This window comes from Carassius carassius, chromosome 11 (genome assembly GCF_963082965.1).
Source record: "Carassius carassius chromosome 11, fCarCar2.1, whole genome shotgun sequence".
Classification (NCBI taxonomy): Eukaryota; Metazoa; Chordata; class Actinopteri; order Cypriniformes; family Cyprinidae; genus Carassius; species Carassius carassius.
In genome coordinates this window covers 23,487,231-23,508,382 of record NC_081765.1, presented here as the reverse complement: position 1 = coordinate 23,508,382, position 21,152 = coordinate 23,487,231, and the positions used below count along the sequence as shown (strand labels likewise).

Sequence of the window (21,152 nt, the reverse complement as noted above, 5' to 3'; positions counted from 1 at the left end):
CATCAACACGATCCAAAACATGAAATATATTTAGAGACCGAAAACATGTTAGAATATTAAAACACTTGGAAAATGGTTTAATGTTTACAACAAAAGAGAACTGTACAGTTACAGTAAAAGATATATATAAACAAACAAAATACAGCAGACAAATGCATCGAATCTACCATGTATCCTGATTCACATACTTATATTCTACACAATCATTCAGATCTAAGCTACGGTGATGTAGCTATTTAGCGTTCAGTCTTGGGTGTGTGTGTGTGTGTGTTCGCTTGATAACAGGCCACGAGTGGCACTAGAGTTCAGGTCTGTAGTGATACTCAGAATCCAACCAATCATCACGATTACAACAGAGAATTACAGCGTTCTGAAGGGAAATATAGAAGTATAGACATCTACAGTATGTGACCAGGTGAGAATGGAACACATTCCTTGAGCTTCAGCCGTATGAAACATGGAAAGAGTATAGATAGGGATTTATTTTGAAATCAGTGACCAATTAATTATGTAGTCTTTTTTTTTTCATTTTGGTTATAAAAACAATGATAAGTTTGCCAGTGAAACTGATATTGCATACACCGAAATCCAAAAACATACAAAAATACTATTTATTTCACCTACAGTAAGACAGTTTTGTAGTTAAATTCCATGCTGTGACAGAAAAAGAGCAACAGATCCAACGAACAAGAAAATTAAAAATGACAAACTTTTTTTTCTTTTTTTTCATAAGCATCTCAGAAAAATACCAAAATATACATCTAAGCTTTGGAATTACTGAGGTTAGGACTACTGTCAGAGCTGGGTTCTGTTTCTTAATACACAAGCTGCAGGGTTTGGGAAGGAAGAGGAAAAAGAACAGAGTAATCTTTGGTATCTGCATTTGTAAAACATTTCATATTTGGATATTTTTGCTTTGGGATAGAGCTTATAGTTGCGTTCGACTCTCCACTCGACATAAAACTATTAAGATCCATCTGAAAAGGACCGTGTCACACAGACGGTGCCCTTGTAGGATGGAGGACAACGATGCATAGTTGCACAGCTGATCAAACCAATTGAAATCATGATAGTGGAAAAAGCAAAGCTAGATAAAAGACATCGACAGAACATCAAAACCATGGGATGACGGCACCTAAAAGATGACTATGGAGAGACATTGCATGTTTTCTGTAGACAATCATAGAAACAGTGTTGCCTTGCTGCAGCCACAGAGTGGAACTCTAGAGGACAGTTTATCCTGAGCAGGTTGCAGTGAGCCCAGGACATCCTTCAGCGTGTATTAATAAACATCACCCAGCCCATGAGGGGTTACTGTAAGTCCTTTCCAGAAGCCGGCAGAGCAGTTTTGCTTCCTCTTTCTACTAAACCCCACCCACTTGGCCACACGAGTGACCAATGATCAAAAACCACAAGCTGATGGTTGAGGCAGGGCACTAGAAGAGAGAGTTTAGTCCCTACAATCACTTTGAAAGTCTTTGGTTACCACTAAGAAGGTGAGGAACAAGCAGACCGCAAACCCAGAAGAATCAGTGGCACAAACCCTGCGACAAATAAGTGTTTGGGGTTCATAAAGACGACAGCTGTCAAATCTTTAAAAAAGCTTTGGTATAAAATTTATGCACTATAGTGTGAACTTAAATTTGTATCAAAAACAAAATATAAATAAGTGGGGTGGGCTTCTAATATGCATCAGCTTGTGCGGTCCTCTGGGTATCCATCCGGTTCCTCACTCCAAACTTTAAACAGACATCTGCAGGCTTCTGCTCTGGGACAGAACTTTTTTTATTTATATATTTTATTATTTAATCTTTTGAAGTAGATTAAAGCAAGTTTTTTCTCCGTTTCGAGTTATAAATGAGGTATACAACAGCTCCTTTACTCAGACCAGCTCTCGCTCGGCTCTCTGGTGCATGACCTCTTCTGTAACTATCCTATTTTGTCACTAGACTGAGGGTCTACAGCGGCAAACCCTGCTACCATTGAGAAACTATCCAATCACAAGTCAGAGCATCCAGACACGCAAAAATCAAGTGCCAGAAAGGATCCACAACAACTTCAAATGTACAAAGCTGCTGCCAGGTTCAACATCCTTGGATAAATCACATCCGAAACATCTCATGAGCACACAGGTTCAAAAAGATATCATTTACAGCCAAGTGGTCAATTGCATCAAATGATGCATGATTCTTCCTTATATCCACTTAAAAAAAAAGAAAAATCCTGTATTTCTTACCGATATGCGTCACTAAAAAGTCTCACTTTTTATATTACATCAGACAGAACCTCTCTAAAGTATTATGATTTAAAGTAAATGCACCACTCGCGACCCCTACATATCAGCTGGAGTGGAGTTATTAGTAAAGCTTTTAACAGGTATCCAACCGGCTTGAATTTTACCTACAAAATAGGTAGCAACACCTCTAAAATATCACAAGACACAAATAAAACTCACAGCGTTATTTTCATGGTTGATATGCACCATATGAGTTTGACACTGGTGCATGCTCTTTCATATGCGCTCACACACATGAATTCACAACCGAAACAAAATCATCTCTCACGTCAACATATTATAGTTTGCTACAATGTGTCAAACTCTGAAATTATAGTAAGGCATAAATGATAAATGCAAGTTTTTGTTAAACTAAGAAAGCCAGTGACGTTGCTCCCTCGTGATATACAAAAAAAAGGCATAAAGTAAATTCAAATGATTGTTTAAAAGCAACATGGTAAATTAAATTCATTAAAAGCAACAAAAATGTAAAAAATAATTCTAAGTAAGAATAGTTTGGTGCTATCAAGTCTGTTACATCAATGAAAGCTGGGAGCACCATCACAAGCCCCTCCCACTCAAACAAACCTCATTTAAATGTGGGCAGGGCACACAACAGCCACTCCCACATCATAAGGGTGTGGTTGCACTTTTTGGTCTGGACTTTTTTTTTTTTTTTTTTTTTTTTTTTAAGAATAGTTATAATATAAATGAAGGAATTTTTTTCTTTTTTTTTTCTTTTAATGAATAAGCATGACAAAAACACTACATTCACACTAGATATTAGTTCAAATATAAAATATGAGCATCTTACATAAGTGAATATATATATATAGAATTTAGAAAAGAAGTTCTCTAATCTTTGAGTAATTCCTCAGATAAATATATCAGTAACACCCCACAGTCCTGGCGACCACCGGGTCATGACACTAACGCGCAAAACAACACACAAATCTACATGTCCAGAGAGGCTACGTTGAAATTTCCGGACAGAACCAGCGGAATGAGCAGCAACAAGACCCAGCCGCAAAGACAAAGGCTTTTTCTTTTTTACTTTGGCAAACAGGATAACAAAATATTCATTACAAGTTAACCTGGACATACCGTTTTAGTAGTAGTAGTAGTACTTGAAATAGCAGTAGTAGACTTATGTGACATTATTATTATTACAGATTTTTCTGTTATATACTTTGTAGATTGGTTATACATGTTGGTCATTTTAAATTGGACTGTAAAAAACAGCTTTTGTACATTCTGGAGTTGACTTCTGGTGTCTTTTGCTTAAAGTGAACCTTCCATGTAAGTGCTGCTGAGGTATTTCAAACCATATTAACAATAAAATACAAATAGCATCGCTAGAAAACAGTCAGAACAAAAATTGACAGACAGGGCCACAGTAACAAAAGATGAAAGGGACAGTAATGGGAGACTCTTGACCTCCATGCCACAGAATTCAAAATGTGAGTGTTAAAAGCAATGCTTGGACGAAACAGTACTGTAATTCTCCCAGAATGCCTGCCTGCATCATTTATTAACAACAACAACAACAACAAAATGTATCACTACAATCCTAAAAATCCACCTTCTTCATCATGTGAAGCCATTTGAGAGCCATCTGTACTGCCACAGGTTCTTCTAGATCTTGAAATATCTATTGCTATTCATTCAATGAAACGCAGCATCGGTGTTGAGTCCTATGAGATTACATCCAAAACAAAGACTCACCAAGAAGGTAAAACAATGAAACCAAGGACAGACTCCCAAAATCTCAACAGCACTAAACACAAGGCCCTTAAGATTCTCTTTGGATCGTTAAATGCTTGGATATTGAGCGCTTAAGCAAGATAGCACTGCGCTAGAGAAGCTTTATTTTTTCAGAATGCTGAACACGATTTGTTGGAAAATGCAAGTCAAAAGTGTAGGGTTTAAAAGATGTGTAATAGATGGAAAAGTTTGTCAGTAGTGAGTAGTGAAAGTGTGGTCAGCATTGCACTGGCCCACACAGGCACAGCAGCTAGTGAGAAATCCACTTTGGTTCAAGCTTTACATCATGGCTGCATTACATTGGTAGGGAAAAACAAAACAGACCATCCAGCTCATCTCACCCATTTATAACAGATATTTCAGGCCCACTTTACTGTCCTCCATGGTAAGCCTACACATTAGGCTGGAGGGACAAGGGGCTCTTTAAAATTCAGAGATGTCCCTGATTTCAGATTACGGAGGACTGAATCTGTCACCTTGTAATTATAAAGAAGGGAAAATGTTCAAAAAGCCTGTCAGCTAAGAACACACTTGCATGACTTCCGCGTTTACAATTTTCAATTATCTGAACAGAATGGGAAGACGACTCCCCTATATGTCTCACTAAAAGTCCTCATCATTGACCAGCAGAAGGGACAATCCCAGACCTCAAACTGGTCCTATGCTGTAGCATCACGTCCTGTTCTCGCTTCAATCTATTTGGTTAGTTTCACTGACACTACAAAATTGAGGAGGGACGGTCATCTCAAACAAAAGAAAAACAATAAAAGAACTATGTTTTCATCTTTGGAGAAGATCAAAAATATTGCATTATATTTCATGTGGTCTAACGAGAGACTTCGCTCATAAATATTTAGGCTTAAACTATGCTACAGTAGCAATATACAGCAACAGGTATAACAAAGATTTTTGGTATATCTTGAAATAGAGGCAATACAAATACCTCTGAAATAAAGACCTCTTAAAGCGTGACAGAAGTTCTGCTAAAAACGGAGCAGACTGCAGTTCTCAAATCCAGTTTTTTGGTACAGATACTGTGCACAAGTAGAAAATCAAAGACCCGATGAAATAAAAACCCATTTGAACATCATCCACCTCAACTTTATCTTGCTTGACCTACACCTTCACAATCGGGTGGTGATACCATAAGTACATCCCATGTTAGGAAGACCTTGAGGAGGTTTACCTTGCGCGGTTACACAGTCCTGATGCTAACGTAAGACTTGCAAGCTCTCGGTTACTGAAGCTTCAAAGTAGACTGCTTAGTTACTGTTGCCCACTCTGAACAACTCCTTGACGAATCATCTCATAATTCGTTAAAGCTTTTAGTATTAAGTGAGCTTGTTACTGGGTAAAAAAAAATTCAGACCCAGACTAGTCTTCTGCTACTGAGTAAACTACAAAATGATATGAAAACAGTATCTGAAAGTGTTTCACTAGAAAGAAAGAAAGGCCTGTCGAACGATTCCTTAAAGCAATGAAACCGCATCGCAGCCGCTTATTACTCCATTTAAAGCCTTGTAACCATGAGTTAGTAAGATACTGGACATAAAGCTAACCCACTGTTTGATAAAAATAAATCATGTGCATCTAAAAGGAAACGTTCCAGGGGGCAGGAACATCTTAAAGCAGGATGTCCAGTGAAAAGAGATGAGATCATAAAAGAATGAGGAGGTTACTGTCAGCAGTAAGAATGTATCATTCAACACAGAGTAAACTAAGTTTTTTGGTTAAAAGCATTTCAGAAATACCTCTGAAGAAGAGGTCTGATGTGAAAATGGGAGAAAAGAGCATGTTCACTGAAACGAATATGTCTTTGAGTCACACAGAGACTTGGCACAATGTCCAGGGAGGTTTTTTGCTCTCCTGATGCAAGCCCTGTGCTGGAGACGCCAACATTCTCTTAAGGTTGATCATCAATGAGGTCCAAACATCACAGATTAAGGTGTAAAAGATATGTGAAAAGTTAGGACATACAAACTTAAACATTAAAACAACAATAAATCCCATTTAGTAGGTTTGTTTTTGGTGGTAGCAAGATATTAAAGAAAAACTTAGAAAGAGGAAAGGGGTTTAGGAGAGAAGAGGAGTGGGTAAAGCTTTTACTGGGCCTTAGAGGCCGTGGTGATGGTGGAGGCGGGCATAGTTGCAGTGGTAACAGCGCTCTGGTGGGAATCGGTGGTGATGTGCAGGTTGAGGGCTCCCGCGGCCCCTCCGGCAGATACCAGGCTGACCGGGTTACTGGCAAGCAGTGACAAGTTCTGAGGGTTCAAAAAGAGCGGTGCTGTCACGAGGTTAGGGGTGCTGCCAGCGCAGGTGTTGGCAAACAGAAAGTTCCCGCTCCCGTCCAGAGATGTAATGGGCAGAGTGCCACTAGATGCCAGAGCTAAAGAGACATAAAACAACATTTTAACTCTAGCTGTAAAAACATTGAAACAGAGCAGTGGCCAATACAAATCTGATTGATACTTATTACTGAAATAAAATAAAATATAAAAATATAATTAAAATACATAATGTAATATAATAAAATGATTATCATAAATATTGTTAGTATTAAGAAGTTTTATAAGTTTTCTATTATTATTACTATTTTTTATTAGTTTATGTGCTCTTTTTATACTATTATTAAGGCTGATTATATATATATATATATATATATATATATATATATATATATATATATTTGGGTTGTGATTTACCGATTTGACAGCCCTATTGTTATTATTATTATTAAATAATGAAGTAGACTTTATTATTATTATTATTATTTTTTTATTAAGTCTACTTCATTATTTAATAATAATAATAATAATAATATTATTATAAAAAATAACATCTAGCTATTGAAGAGTTTTATCCACAAATCCACAAAACCTAATGCACTTAGATGGTCATATGAATTTATAAAGTTATATATAAAGAGCTCGGCACTTTTGCAAATATGTTGTTTAAAATATTTACATTGCATGCAAATAAGTAATTTACAACCTTGGAATTGTATGCACATATGAATGCGGAACGTTTTTGAAAGAGTAGAGTGACAAGGTGATACCAAGATTAATAAGCACATGCAGAGCCATATTATAAATTCAAGTGTACTTGCCGCTCCACAGACCTTGGATTGTGGCCAAGGTGCTGTTGCTCATCAGTGCTGGACTCAAAGCGCTTCCAAGACCACCAGGTGCCAAACTTAGAAGAGCTCCGCTGCAAAGGAAACACCAGAGAAAAAAAACAGAATTAACGATATAAACACACAGATGTCCAATCACAACCTTGAAGTCGATGCTCTTTCAGAGAACTAAAATGACACTAACCCAGGAGTGAACTGTGAGGACGCCATGAGGCCAGGATTGAGGCCTGCGGCTGCAGCCATGGCAGCGATGCTTGCGCTGGTGGGCAGCTGAGTGGCTCCTTGCAGAGCAGCTGAGAGGCTGGGCGCCGCCACCATCACCTGCCCAGTGCACAGAGTTGTCGCCAAGGAGCAAGGTGCCTGACTTACTGCCGTCAATATCTCCTGAGCTGAAGCCTGCTCTGAGGAGGACGTCTGTGCTGCGGTGGGGGAAGGGCTGATCGAAGGAGAGGATGCTGCTGTGGTGACTACAGGTGCAGTGGAGATGACCGATGCAATGTTAGTGGGAGCTGAGCCAACAGTTGTGCCTGGAGAAAGAAAAGGCTCTTGAGGTGAACAATAGTAGTAAAGTTGTAGGCAGTTTTGTAGGCGTTCTTGCCTACCAGTAAAACTGGAGACACTGGTGCTGGTGAGAGGCATAACTGGGTTTACAGTCATCGTAGTCGGTGTGTTACTGGTCACAAGACTTGCTGTACTCAGTGCCTGAAACGAGGGAAAGGAGGAAGAGGTTTAGTGCTGTTTTAAGTAGTCAGATCTGTTGGGTTAAATGGACGGAGGCAGTTTGCATGTGGTGTACCAGAGGTGTGGTGGGAGAGAAGATTGCTTTGATAGGAGTGCTGATGGCGCTGCCGCTGCTGGGTGGGTTGATCCTCTTCTCTTTCTGTCTGCGGTTACAGAACCATACTCGGATCACCTCCTTCTCCATGTTGAGCTGGTCCGCAATCATGGTGATCTCCTCAGAGGTAGGTTTGTGGTTCTGCTTGAAAAGGGCAAATGCACAAGAAACAATATTAATATTTTAATCATAAATAGAAAATGTTCATATTTTATCAAATAAATAAATAAAATGTATTATTTTTAATTACATTTATTAAATACAAATAAATACAATTTTGAAAACTATAATACTAAAATCTGTTTATAAAAGTATTTAATTAATATTAATAATGCAAAGAACAAATTATTTTTAAATAAAGTCATTAATAATAATAATAATAATAAAATATAAATCTGTTTAAATTACAGAAAATATTAATAATATTTTATAAAAAATAAATAGACTGAATAACAACAAAATGTATTATTAATAAACACTCAAATGTATTTGATATTTCCTTCACACTGGCTTATCAAATAAGCTCTGATGTGAGATGTCGCTCACCTCCAGAAAGCTCTTTTCTAAGGCCACTCTGATGTTGGTCTCAATGCTGGTCCTCTTCTTGCGGCGGCGGTTCAGACCCTCCAAGCCCAGCCCAGGCGAGCCAAGAGAGCTGGGGCTGGACAGGGCCTGGTCAGACGTCTGGTTCTCTGCACAAACAGCGCGCACAAAAGCACACAGAAGGAGTGATATAAGCACCTGTGCCAAACAGCATTGCAGATGTGCCTGAGACCTGCAGAACCCTGATAGAAACTGAAAAACTAAAGAGGAATGCCACAGGAATCTTCATATCCTTTCTAACATTCTTCATGACATGCAATGTTATTTTAAGGGAGGAAGGTAAAGGAGGGAAATGGCTCGGAGCAGAGGAAATACATACCTGCATCATTGAGCCATTTTTCAAGCAGAGGCTTCAGTTTGCACATGTTTTTAAAGCTCAGGTTTAAGGCCTCAAAGCGAGAAATGGTGGTCTGGCTGAAGTCATTTCCATAAAGTTTCCCCATTGCAAGGCCAACATCCCCCTGGTACATGAAAAACAATAGCATGAAAGACGTTTTAAACGGAGGCAGAGTCACGTAATGAGTCTCAGCCGAATGCGAATTCTCTTTAAATAATTAGAGAGGTCAGTCACATAAGAACTCTCTCAGGTCTGTCAGGAGCTGAATGATTAAACACCATCAGATTTTAAATACTGAAATCAACACCACCACACAAACTGTGAGACCAGTGAAACACTGTTCACCTGCGTGAAGCCCAGTTTGATGCGTCTCTGTTTGAAGGTCTTGGCAAACTGCTCTAGCTCCTCCAGGTCGCTGGGCTCCTCCAGGCTGGGTGTGTCGATGTGCTTTGGTGTCGGTTGGCTGTGAGGAAGGGATTGGATGGGGGTCGCTGCTATCGTGCGTGTAGGTGTAGCAGGCTGTGAAGCGTAAGGAAAAAATTATGGAGACGGCTGAAAAAAACGGCTGAAAGATAAACATTTTTTAAAGAAACAAATGTGAAAACTGGAACGGTCCAACTGAAAATTTTGTATGAACTGTTTTGTGAACTTTTCTTTTGGGTGCATATGCGCTACCATTGGAAAATTATAATACTTTTATTCAGCAAGGATGCATTAAATATATCAGAAGGGCTGATATAAATGCTGTACTTTTGAACTTTCTATTCATCAAAGAATCCTGAGGAAAGTATCATGGGGTGCACAAACATATTCACTAGCACAACTGTTTTTCACATTGACATTATGAAGAAATGTTTCTTCAGCACCAAATCTAAATATTAGAAAAGACTTCTTAAGGATTTTTAGACTTGAGTAATGGCTGCTGAATTTTGAGCTTAGCAATCTCTGGAATAAGATACATTTTACAGTAAAACAGTTATTTTAACTGTAATTATATTTCAGTCTATCTATCTTCAGTGTATTTTGAGTAACTAAATGCAGCCTTGATGAACATAAAAAACTTTCAAAAACAGAAAACATACTGACTCAACTTTTGTACGATAGTGCACTTGGAAAAAATAATACTGGTTCTAACTTCTTAAATCACAAAAACAACAAGTTTTGTTGTCAGTGTGGTTTGCAATATATAAAGACTTTCAGCAGTTGCATTAGCATCGGTTTGGGAATGTATGCAAATCCACTATTTTGTAGATGTTACAAATATGTTTTTAAACAAATCAAACCTTCAAATACAATATAGGTCATGTTTAAAATGTAGTGCTGTCAAAATTTAAGGGGTCATATGATGTGATTAAAATGTTTCCAATACGAGTTTCACTATGTATGCCACGAGACTCTGTTCGCCTTTCGGGCTTGAACTGATGTTTAAACTAAGGACATTATTAATTGGCTTTACATTTATTTCGAAAGATGAAACTTGCGATTATGGAAAGGGGCATTACATTTCCAACGAGATTGGTGTTCGGCCAATCAAAATGCAGTAGGTCAGTTGGCCAATCAGAGCAGACTGTGCATGTCGGATGGAGGGACTTTGTAAAAAATGATGCGTTTGAGAAAGGCGAGGAATAGAGAACCTACAATAATGTACAGCATTTGTAAAAGAATGTGTTTTTTGCACATTAAAGCACTCCAAATACACAAAACAATGATCTTAAAAAAAAAAAAAAAAAACGCATCATATGACCCCTTAAATATGTTAATGCAGGCAATTTTTTTTTTACGTTTAACGCGTTCAAAATATTTAACAATGCAGGGGTGGAGCTAGGGTTAGCCACCCCACTCAAAACTCCTGCGGCTGCCTTTTTTTTGGACAAGAATTTAATTTATTTAGACACAGAACATCTTTACGACCACATCAAATGGGAGACTTTTCAAACGCACACTCCAACTTCACCTCAGCAGAGCGCTAGTCAAACGAGCATTGAAAAGGTGCAGGTGATGAGGGAGCTTCAGCAGAACAACATTGAACTGTGGTCAGAAAAGGTAAAAGACTTGTGAGACAATACGATGTATGTCAGATCCACGTCATGTTCAGCAGCTGCAGCTCTTAAAGCCGCCAAAATAACCCAGCTGTTGTGATGAAAAAAAATTCATAGAAATCAGCAGTATCGGTATAAGTGATACTCTCTTTCAGTCATAAAAAGCTGCCATTGAACAAATATTAAAAATATACCATCTTAATGTTGTTTCTACATTAATTTGAAGATTGAATGTGAAAGTATTGCAATTTAAAAGCATATTTAAAAATTTTAATACTAGGTGGGAATATATGCAATTAATTTAAGCAAAAAGTGTGCGATTCATTAGTTGTTGTTTTTTTTTATTGTTTGAAAGCACTAATAAAAATGGATCCAGTGGGTGAATGAGATGCCCCTGACCTGTGTGGAAAGTGTGATGCTTGGTTGGGTCTGCAGGAGGTTGGCTTGGCTTTGAGGTAGTTGAGTTAGAAGGTTCTGGGCCTGCAGGAGACCTGGTTAGAGTAAGGGGAAAGACAAAACAATCAGATAGGCAGAGCACATGAAAGGATGGAGAGATCTGTTAAGATGACAGGACTCACTCTGCTGGCCCTGTGGTGTCTGCGAGATGATGAACTGCGCCGGCTGCAGCTGTGTTGCGATGGGGTGGCCCGGCTGGACCAGCACAAACTGCTGCAGGTTGAGGTTCTGCTGCTGTTGCAGTTGCTGTAATTGCTGTATTGTTCCATATAAATACAGAGTGAGGAGAACATTAGTATGTGTCACTGTACCATGTGCACCAGTTAAGCTATGACTGGCATGACAACTTCATGTAACAGTAAGGATGTTTTCAATTTTGAGTGAAAAATAAATGTTGCTTTTACCATAACAACCAGCAAAAGTAAAACATTTAGATATGATATAGTGTTTTCTGCCATTTGGATCCTTGTGGAAATGCCCGTTATTGCAAATTAAAAAGTGTGCATCCATTTTTTTTTAAAACTGATTTAACAATTTAATTTTGAGTACTTTGATTCTCCATTCAGTTCAGACGCAGCTTCCTTCGTATAAATAGCTGAAGGGCCTGGAGAACAAAATCCCTTTTAATTTGCCTAAATAAATATTAATGTTAATTAAAAATACACATGGCTTCTGACACTACTGTGACAATACTGCCAGGGCAAAAACAAACAAACAAGTGAAATGTTACAATACATTTAAAAAATAATTTACAATAAGTTTGAATTATTTATTAGCAATGAAGTGTATCAAATGCAATACAAATTAATAAGCAATTACTTTTAAATTTTCACTAATATCTATTATCCATCTGTTTTGCATTTACAGAAACAATTTATTCAAATGACATCATTCTGAAAGAGCAACATCATATAGTATAGTGCTGCTACAAAGAAAAGAACAGGGCTAGATAATTCAGTTCTATGCACAAACACCATTAAACCACTAGATGATAATTTACTTCAAAATTGAAAAATGAAATGTTATCTTACATTTAAAATGTAAAATGTTATAGAATAAAAAAACAAGGCCATTTCAGAGACTGGGATGAATGAAACCGCGGCTCTCTTACAGGTGTGATCTGGATGGGTTGGGAGAGGGTGATGGGGGTGGCAGCAGAGGCAGAGATGCTGGCTCCTGTAGTGTTGCTCTGCTGGCTGGCTGAATGCTGCACCGCTGCTGCTAAGAGCTGAGCCTGAGCCTGCTGCAGCAATAACTGCTGCTGCGCTGGAGTCAAAGTCAACTTGAGAAAAGAGAGCAAGACAAAGAAACAGAGACAAAGAGAGGAATTCATTTGATTTCTAATAACCACATCTGGCACTATCGTTCCATTTCAATAAAATTCTCAAGGGGGAAATTAACCGGTTATGCACAAAGCTTTACCCTGGACTTTACCCAGATGTTGCCACTGTTGAACATTTACAGTTAACCATCATTGTATGATAATAGACACAGAATATGCTCCAGCCTCTACAAAGGATAAGCGGTTCAGGAATGGATGGACTGGGATAAAGTGAGTATTACCTGGCTGATCACCAGATTTCATTGTGTTAGCCCCCATAATGTGAGCAACAGCATGAAAATTAAATCAACCCATATGAAAATCTTCATGTGAGTGTGCATGATTTAAAGAATTTTTCTCCCTAGATACAATTTTTTTTTTTTTTTTTTTTTTTAAACAGAAAAATAACATTTCTGTGCATCACTATAGAACAAGCTCATATGTATATAACACACTTATAGTTTAATATTTTGATTCACCTAGTTGCTGGCTGGTTAGGTTCATGGCTTGTAACTCTTTTACAGTGACTTTTAAAATCTCTATGGAAAAATGGATGGGAAAAAACACTTTCGAAGCCAAGGTCGCTGAAAAAGCGACAAGTACTGTTCTACTCTACTGCACAATATGGTTCACGTTTTTTTCTGGTTTAAATGTTCCAGATTAGTAGGAGAATCAAATAAGGATTAATAAATACAGCTTTTTAACTTGCCCAATCTTGCAGAGAAGGCCATTAAAAAATTTGTTCAATGCTCATGGATGGTGATATAAATATACCGCAGCCTACTGAGACTTCAAGCAGAGAGCAAAGCGGATATGCTAATTAACGAAACTGTTATGCAGTTCATGTAAATTCTGCATAGATTTGCATATTCTCAACCATCTGTTTCCAAGCAACTGCAGAGCAGCTAATTAGCATATGGGGGCCCAATAATTTCCCCTGTAACCAGGAGATAGCATGTTGTGCTTTAAATCTCTAATCTTCAGAGTAACTACAAATCTCACACATTGTTTTCAAATAGACACAACAATGCATGGCATCAGGTGGAAAGCCTCAGCAGTCACTCTGAAACAAGATAAATCACACACACCAACATCAAGACAGTCGCAGTTTAGTGACTCAGACACAGGCCCTGGGGACATCTTTAAATTCCTACAGCTCATTCCTCCATGTCACAGACCACTAAGTGTGTGTGAGCTCAGAGAAAAAGATTATACCTGTTGGAGCAAGGCCTGTGCGTGTGCGTTGGTGATTGCGCTTGTTGTTTGCACAGTCTGCCTGTGAAAGTCCAGTCCATTTGTTTGGGCACCTGGAAGAAGAAAAGCAGTCAATGCCACAATAGATCAGAGCCATATAAAAAGGTTTTGCAAATAAGTTATTCAGCTTCAAGGTCTTTCTTATTTCAAACTAAAAAAAAAAAATGTTCTGTGACACATATTGAGAGACATTGTCCCACGTTCAACCTCAGTCAAAGCTGCACAAGTGACCCTTTACAACTTAAAATTGTGAACTGATAGTCTTTCGCTCACTCAAATGTAAAAGAATTGTGTTACAAAGATCAAGGCAAAAGATCTGGGCAGACTATTGGAGAAAATACATAACATGCGAGTCTCTAAAGAGCCAACGGTTCCTTGGGTAACTCACCAGTGCTTTCGTCCCCGCTCTCCATTGCACATTTACTTGTTTCCGATGGATTACTCATTCTAGAATCTGGAGCAGACAGAAGAAGGTCGGACTTTCAGTTTCTCTTCAAAGACCAACCATTCAATGACTTTCAAAAGCGAGACAGCATCTTCAGCATTTAAAAAAAAAAAAATCCATTCCAATTTTTCATTTCAAACCATATCACCCAATATTTTTTAAACCGAAAACTTGAAAAATAGTCCTACTTAATCTATTAATGACTACACGGAATGTCACAACGTTTTATGAGAAAATGAAAAAACTGAATGGTGATAAATTACCAAACCAAACATAGTGACTGACTACCCAACACCAGATAGCACAGCATCACTATATGATAAAACAGATCTTCAAATGCAGACATCACTCACCAGCAGCTGCTGCATCTGTCTTGTATGGGCATATATATGAGTCTCTATGGGCATCACAACACACTTAGCACCCCTTTCACAGACAACCCTTAGAAGCAAACTCTTCGCTGTGCAACTAAACGGTTTGGATTAGAAAAACAACACACGTGCAGAGCACAGCTAAGCTTCACTGAAACCGTGGCTGCCTTTCTCTCAGTCTCTCCGGCTTGCTTTGCTCTCTCTCTCTGTGCTATGATTGTCATAAAGTGTGAAGAAGTTCATTTTTCATTCTGGAGCAGAAAAGAAGCGACTGCCAGTGCCGAAATAAAGCATAATCAGTATGCAGCTGATTAAAGCCATATGCAAATCTCCTATTTCATTATCCAAGCAACACTTTGAAGTCCTACCAGCGATTCATTTCGCACGATGCTCTGAGAGCTTTCTCCCTAATTTAAATGTTCATAAATATGTATTATCTCATTAGCATATTAATTGGATCACTTTGGAGGGAAAAGGGAGGAATGGGAAAAGAAAAAAAAAGTCAACAGTGTGAATGCATAAACCCAATTACCTACGCAGTGCTGGTTAAATTAGTTGAAACAGGTGAGATTTCTGTTGATGCAATCAAAGCGCACACAAACCGGTGATGTCTGTATCTGCACATAAACAGAGCAGTTTGCGTTTAGAAGCATTTCTTAAGTTGTGGATGGAGCGGTTCAGGAAGTAAATTACTTGCCATTCTCCACCATCCTATTCACACAGCCAGCCCCATGTGGCCCAAAAACTTCACGGATCAAATTCTCTGACTTCTGTAGTCGTATTGTCTGGAAAGGAACATGAAGTCTGCTTTGCATATCCAGATTAACTCTGCACCTCATTAACTGATATTTTCAGAGCTTGGCCTAATTACATCAGAGATTTACATATTAGAACAAAGATCTGACAGAGTAAGCATAAAGAAATCAGACTATCCAAAAGCATGTATTGCTGACACTTAAAATGATTTTAAAATTAAAAGTGTTAATTTACGGAGACAAAAGCTTCCAGGATTATAAAACTACCAAAACTAAAATAACCAGTGTAGAGCTTGCTCAGGAATGGCAGCAGGCAGGTGTGAGCGCATCTGCACGCACAGTGAGGCGAAGACTTTTGGAAGATGGCCTGGTGTCAAGAAGGGCAGCAAAGAAGCCACTTCTCTCCAAAAAAAACATCAGGGACAGATTGATCTTCTGCAGAAAGTATAGTGAATGGACTGCTGAGGACTGGGGCAAAGTCATATTCTCCGATAAAGCCCCTTTCCGATTGTTTGGAGCATCTGGAAAAAGGCTTGTCTGGAGAAGAAAAGGTGAGCGCTACCATCAGTCCTGTGTCATGCCAACAGTAAAGCATCCTGACACCATTCATGTGTGGGGTTGCTTCTCATCCAAGGGAGTGGGCTCACTCACAATTCTGCCCAAAAACACAGCCATGAATAAAGAATGGTACCAAAACACCCTCCAACAGCAACTTCTTCCAACAATCCAACAACAGTTTGGTGAAGAACAATGCATTTTCCAGCACGATGGAGCACCGTGCCATAAGGCAAAAGTGATAACTAAGTGGCTCGGGGACCAGAATGTTGAAATTTGGGTCCATGGCCTGGAAACTCCCCAGATCTTAATCCCATTGAGAACTTGTGGTCAATCCTCAAGAGGCGGGTGGCAAAAAAAAACCCCACTAATTCTGACAAACTCCAAGAAGTGATTATGAAAGAATGGGTTGCTATCAGTCAGGATTTGGCACAGAAGTTGATTGAGAGCATGCCCAGTCGAATTGGAGAGGTCCTGATAAAGAAGGGGCCAACACTGCAAATACTGACTCTTTGCATAAATGTCATGTAATTGTCGATAAAAGCCTTTGAAACGTATGAAGTGCTTGTAATTATATTTCAGTACATCACAGAAACAACTGAAACAAAGCTCTAAAAGCAGTTTAGCAGCAAACTTTTTGAAAACTAATATTTATGTAATTCTCAAAACTTTTGGCCACTACTGTACAATAAGCAACAAATGTTTCAGAGTAGTGTGCTAAAGTGTTGTCACATGACAAAACATTAATTCAGCACAGCTGCTGAGGTTGTTACTTCACAAATAAATGTACTAACCATTCTTTTTACAAAGGCTTGTTAATTAAGGATTCATACTAGTAAACAATGCTATATTGCCCAATTGAACTCATTTCATAATTAATGGACTTTTACATACTGAGCAGAACTAATAATAATTGTGTAAAGAGTAGTTAGGTGGTAGATATTTCAGTACTGTAGTACATTATAAAACAGTATGCAATAACAGTGTGTTTAAATTATCACACTTAAAAATGCTAACCACTTTATAACACAGACTTTATTTCCTGTTTTCAAATATTTCCTTTATTTTTATTGAAGATAAATGCCTTTCTGATCCGAAATGTAGTGGGAAAAAGAACAATTTATGTCCTCATTACAGTATTGTTTTTAAATACACAACGATAGTTAGTAGTTTACAGTAACATGTATGTATAAAAGTGTTTTATTATTTCCATTCCCCGCCACCAGTACACTCATGCGTTTGAAGATTAAACATTACATGGAGCGTGTTGTGTTCTGGGAAACAGTATCCCATGCAATGTCTTCAGATGGACACATCAAATTTCAGCAAATGTACATTTGAACATTCACTTACTATTCACAGTATACACGCAGCATACTGCGATATAGTAGTTGTAATATGGTAGTATGCAATTTCCGAACAAAGCTTCTGTACTTATCTCAGTGTACTTGAGTTATATTTAGTAGATTCTGCCTGGTAAATATAGTAGGTCATCCGGGTATTTGATGCATACAGAAAATTTGCACACTATGCACAGCATACTGGATACTGCAGAAATAGTAAGAGTAGTATGATAGTATGGCATTTCGAACACAGTATGTATGTGCACTTTCAGTCTTGCAGCCACCGCGTGCGTGTGTCCGTTAAGTCCATGAGACCGTAAGGTGTCCCATTCATCATTTTAGCATTCAAAAGTGTGCTCGCGAGCGCCCCCTTTGCGGCAGTTACGTGCCCTCGATCCGCATTTCTGCTGAGCCCACACCGGGGTGAGCTCCACAGCAGACTTCTACCCAACAGTCAAAGCGGCATTACGTTACAAAAGTGCAGACTCAGAGCAAGACCACAAGGGTTAAGGGTGCCATTTGGGACAGGGCCGTTGTTGCAGCCCTATAGCCAACTTTCATAAGTTATATCTGTTTTTTGTTTATTTTTTATTTTACCAAACAACTTTTCCAAAAGCAAACTTGCATAAAAACGATCAAAGAATTGTTAAATGGCTAAACTAACCTGGAGAGGAATATTTAAATTATTTCTCAATTTAATGCAAATATTATCATTTTTAAACAGGCATCTATAATAAATTCAGCACAAAGGAAAAAAATATTTCATTATGAGAAAGCAGGAACACAACATCATTCATATTCAAATTATGCATTTGAAAACACATTACATTTGAGATTCAGAGAAGAACTGATGAAGACGCTTGAGAATATGATGGAAACAGTTCATAGACCATAATTATTTTCTCTCATATATTATCATATAATATCAAATCCATTTAACAAACAACATGAATTCCCTCCAATCAGCCACATATAAGCACAAAGAGGATAGTTTATAATTTTTAATGGCAGTCAAAAACCACAAGCTCTCGCTTGATTTTAGGTCTATAATCATTTTATTCATTAATAGACTGTTAGCCTGCAGGGATTGTTTCTACATGTTCATATCAGCAGAGCATGAAGAAAAATGCAAGCAAAAATGCCATGAAGTTTCACTACTATGTTTGAAAAGTGTCAGTTACTACAAAAATAAAAGTAAGGATTCATGCAGGTAATTTACACTATAGGTATGAGCTGTGGCTACAGGAAACAAACAAGTTTCAGCATGTGTTCAGCAAAATGTTATCAGTTTAAAAGTAGGGTCTGTTACACCATGACATCCAAAGCCAAACAATTATATGATAATTTAACTTACAAACCAAATAATTCTCATGTAGTCAGAGAATTCATGTTAAATGAGAGAAGGCTGATACAAAAGATTTCGAAAGCAGATTTTAAAAAAAAAAAAAACCTTTGTAAATTTCCCCATGTTTCTCTTGTTGTGAGACATGGGTGACATAGGTTTTATGATATCATATTTCAACAGCTAGCTATGGTCTTCTAATTTGATGGGCCAAGACATTGTTTTGCCTTAAATGTAAGATACTCTAAAGTATTTATGGGAACTACGAAGCAGGATTACAGGGAGGGCAATACGAACAAAACCTTTAACCCATATGTGTGTCATATTGTTACTGTTAACCACAACCTTAAATGAAATAAATGACATTAAGCTTATTTTTATTTATTTTTTAAATTAGAAATGCTACCTTGGCAATAACGGAAATAAGTATAAAATTACTATTAATTTAGCTCTGTAAATGATAAAAACTAAATAAGCACATTTAAAAAAAAATAGAAAAATAAATTTATTCAAAACATTAGAAAATATCATAAGAGGAAATAATCAACACTAAAATAGTCCTGGCATCATTTTACTCATAGCAGCGATACACCTAGTAGGAATTAGGTTATCAAGTCTACACCAAAATGTTATAAACCGAATCCAAAACTTTTCAGAATATCATAATTCTCAGTGTAATCACAAAATAAACTACAACCTGTTATACATAAAAAATATACATTGTTACACATATATCAAACTTCACCCACATAAAGCAATATTTAGCATAAGAAAGCTTTAAACTGCCAAATGTGGACTATAAAGGAAACATAAACATTATGAATTTCTGTAAAGCTGTTCTGTAAAGTACTGTGAAAAACACTAAACGAATAAAACTAACAATCATGAATTAGTACTGAATATCAGCTTGACTGTGATTACTTTTAGTTCTAAATATCTCTGATCCAAACATAGATACAAGACAGAGTTATATAAATGACTGTAAGATACATGATAACTTGTCACAAGATTTAAAAAATAAATAGGAAAAAATGTGGCTGTTCACGGATGATGAAACACGGTAAAATGACTAAACACAAAAGCATACAACTTGTGGAATAATAATGGAGAAGCTGTGCTATATTTGAGGATCAGCTTTTAGATGATCAAATAAAGCTGGCATAATGCCTGCATACATCTCCTTGAGCAGACACACCGACGCAATGTTACAGAAACATTGGCTGTGCTACAAAGTATCAATTTGTATAAATCAATTTGGATACATTGTGTAAGCTGTCGTCAGAGTTCCATTTTGGCACGTTCCACCATCATTCGACAATGAAATGGATTCATTCTGATAGAATATGCTGAACAGCGCATTCTGAGCTCTAGAAGGCCCACATGAATAACATAACAGGGCTACACGCCTGCAATGGGCACAAAAGGCAAGAGAATGGGCATAAAAATAAAAATCACGCCGTGTCCTAACCGTACACCAAGCACGCACCAGCTGCTCTGCTCTTTCATATTTTCACTGTAAACACGTTGCGCAGACGCCGGCTGATTGCGAGCGAATGAATATTCAAAGCTTTATATGTGGGATTGGCTCACGGCGCAACACAAAGCCGCTGGAGTAGCATTAGCCGCTTAGCATGCACACAGCAGCCTTCAGTTATGATTAACTGCAAATTTCTAACAACATCTGACCGGGGACAGTGCAAAACCCCGCAAGCTGTCGCCGATTATGACTAATAAAATATGCAAAGCGGCGATTTCTCGGCGCCGGTATGAATATGTAACGCGGCTGCTCTAATCACAACAAAGGAAGCATTTTCCTTTCATTTGCCGTCGCACTGCATCGCCAGTTTCACTGTGGCACACACAGAGAATTATTCCCCGATACCTTTATTTAAAGGATGCATATGATTGAAACATCAGGTTTAAGTATTTTGTTTACGCTTTCCCTACCGCGCTTTTCTGGGTTGAGAGAAAGAGTGTTTGAATATGAATATGAATATGTAAAATGCAGTAATGATTACCTGGTCCTGAACTCTCATCTTGACTCGCTGCTCCTCCGTCCGCCATTTTGAATATTTAAGCCCAAATCCTCAAAACACAATCGAGAGGCTCACCGAAGCACTCAGTCAGTCAATCCCAGCATCAGCACGCCAGACCTGAGAGATCCCATCAGTCTGAACTCGCCCGCCTCAGAAGGACACGCTGACATTGATCCCAAACCATAATTACACTTTCAACTTTTAAATAGCCTACAATTTGAACTCATGTAGACCTTGCATGCGTTATTGGTCATGTGCAAAAAAGGAAGTCATATGGAAATTTACTGA

General features: G+C 38.0%; 1 protein-coding gene across 8 annotated transcripts; it reads right to left on the bottom strand.

The window, feature by feature from the left end:
* Positions 1–48: 48 nt before the first annotated feature.
* LOC132153056 (POU domain, class 2, transcription factor 1-like) lies at positions 49–21,110 on the bottom strand. Of its 8 annotated transcripts, none has more exons than XM_059562210.1 (14): positions 20,847–21,110; positions 14,406–14,471; positions 13,979–14,070; positions 12,554–12,724; positions 11,565–11,697; positions 11,386–11,477; positions 9,293–9,466; positions 8,930–9,071; positions 8,554–8,699; positions 7,969–8,148; positions 7,775–7,874; positions 7,357–7,699; positions 7,158–7,246; positions 49–6,425 (listed from the first exon to the last, which is right to left on the bottom strand). In XM_059562210.1, exons 1-14 carry the CDS (start codon positions 20,890–20,892, stop codon positions 6,142–6,144), a joined length of 2,058 nt encoding a protein of 685 aa, XP_059418193.1. In that variant the 5' UTR covers positions 20,893–21,110; the 3' UTR covers positions 49–6,141. The 8 variants fall into 8 exon arrangements, with proteins under 8 accessions (XP_059418193.1, XP_059418190.1, XP_059418191.1 ...); XM_059562207.1 differs by having other exon boundaries at positions 7,146–7,246; positions 8,554–8,709; positions 8,931–9,071; positions 20,847–21,108; XM_059562208.1 differs by having other exon boundaries at positions 7,146–7,246; positions 7,969–8,151; positions 20,847–21,107.
* Between the last annotated feature and the right edge of the window lie 42 nt (positions 21,111–21,152).

What these genes read in the sequence shown, in the direction of transcription:
- LOC132153056 (XM_059562206.1), bottom strand. Translation starts at nt 20,892, where the DNA reads ATGGCGGACGGAGGAGCAGCGAGTCAAGATGAGAGTTCAGGACCAG. An exon ending in AAAAATGGCTCAATGATGCA is followed by an intron (nt 8,710 to 8,930) that starts GGTATGTATTTC and finishes TTTGTGCGCGCT; the next exon opens with GTTTGTGCAGAGAACCAGAC. An exon ending in CAGTGTCTCCAGTTTTACTG is followed by an intron (nt 7,700 to 7,774) that starts GTAGGCAAGAAC and finishes TTCTTTCTCCAG; the next exon opens with GCACAACTGTTGGCTCAGCT.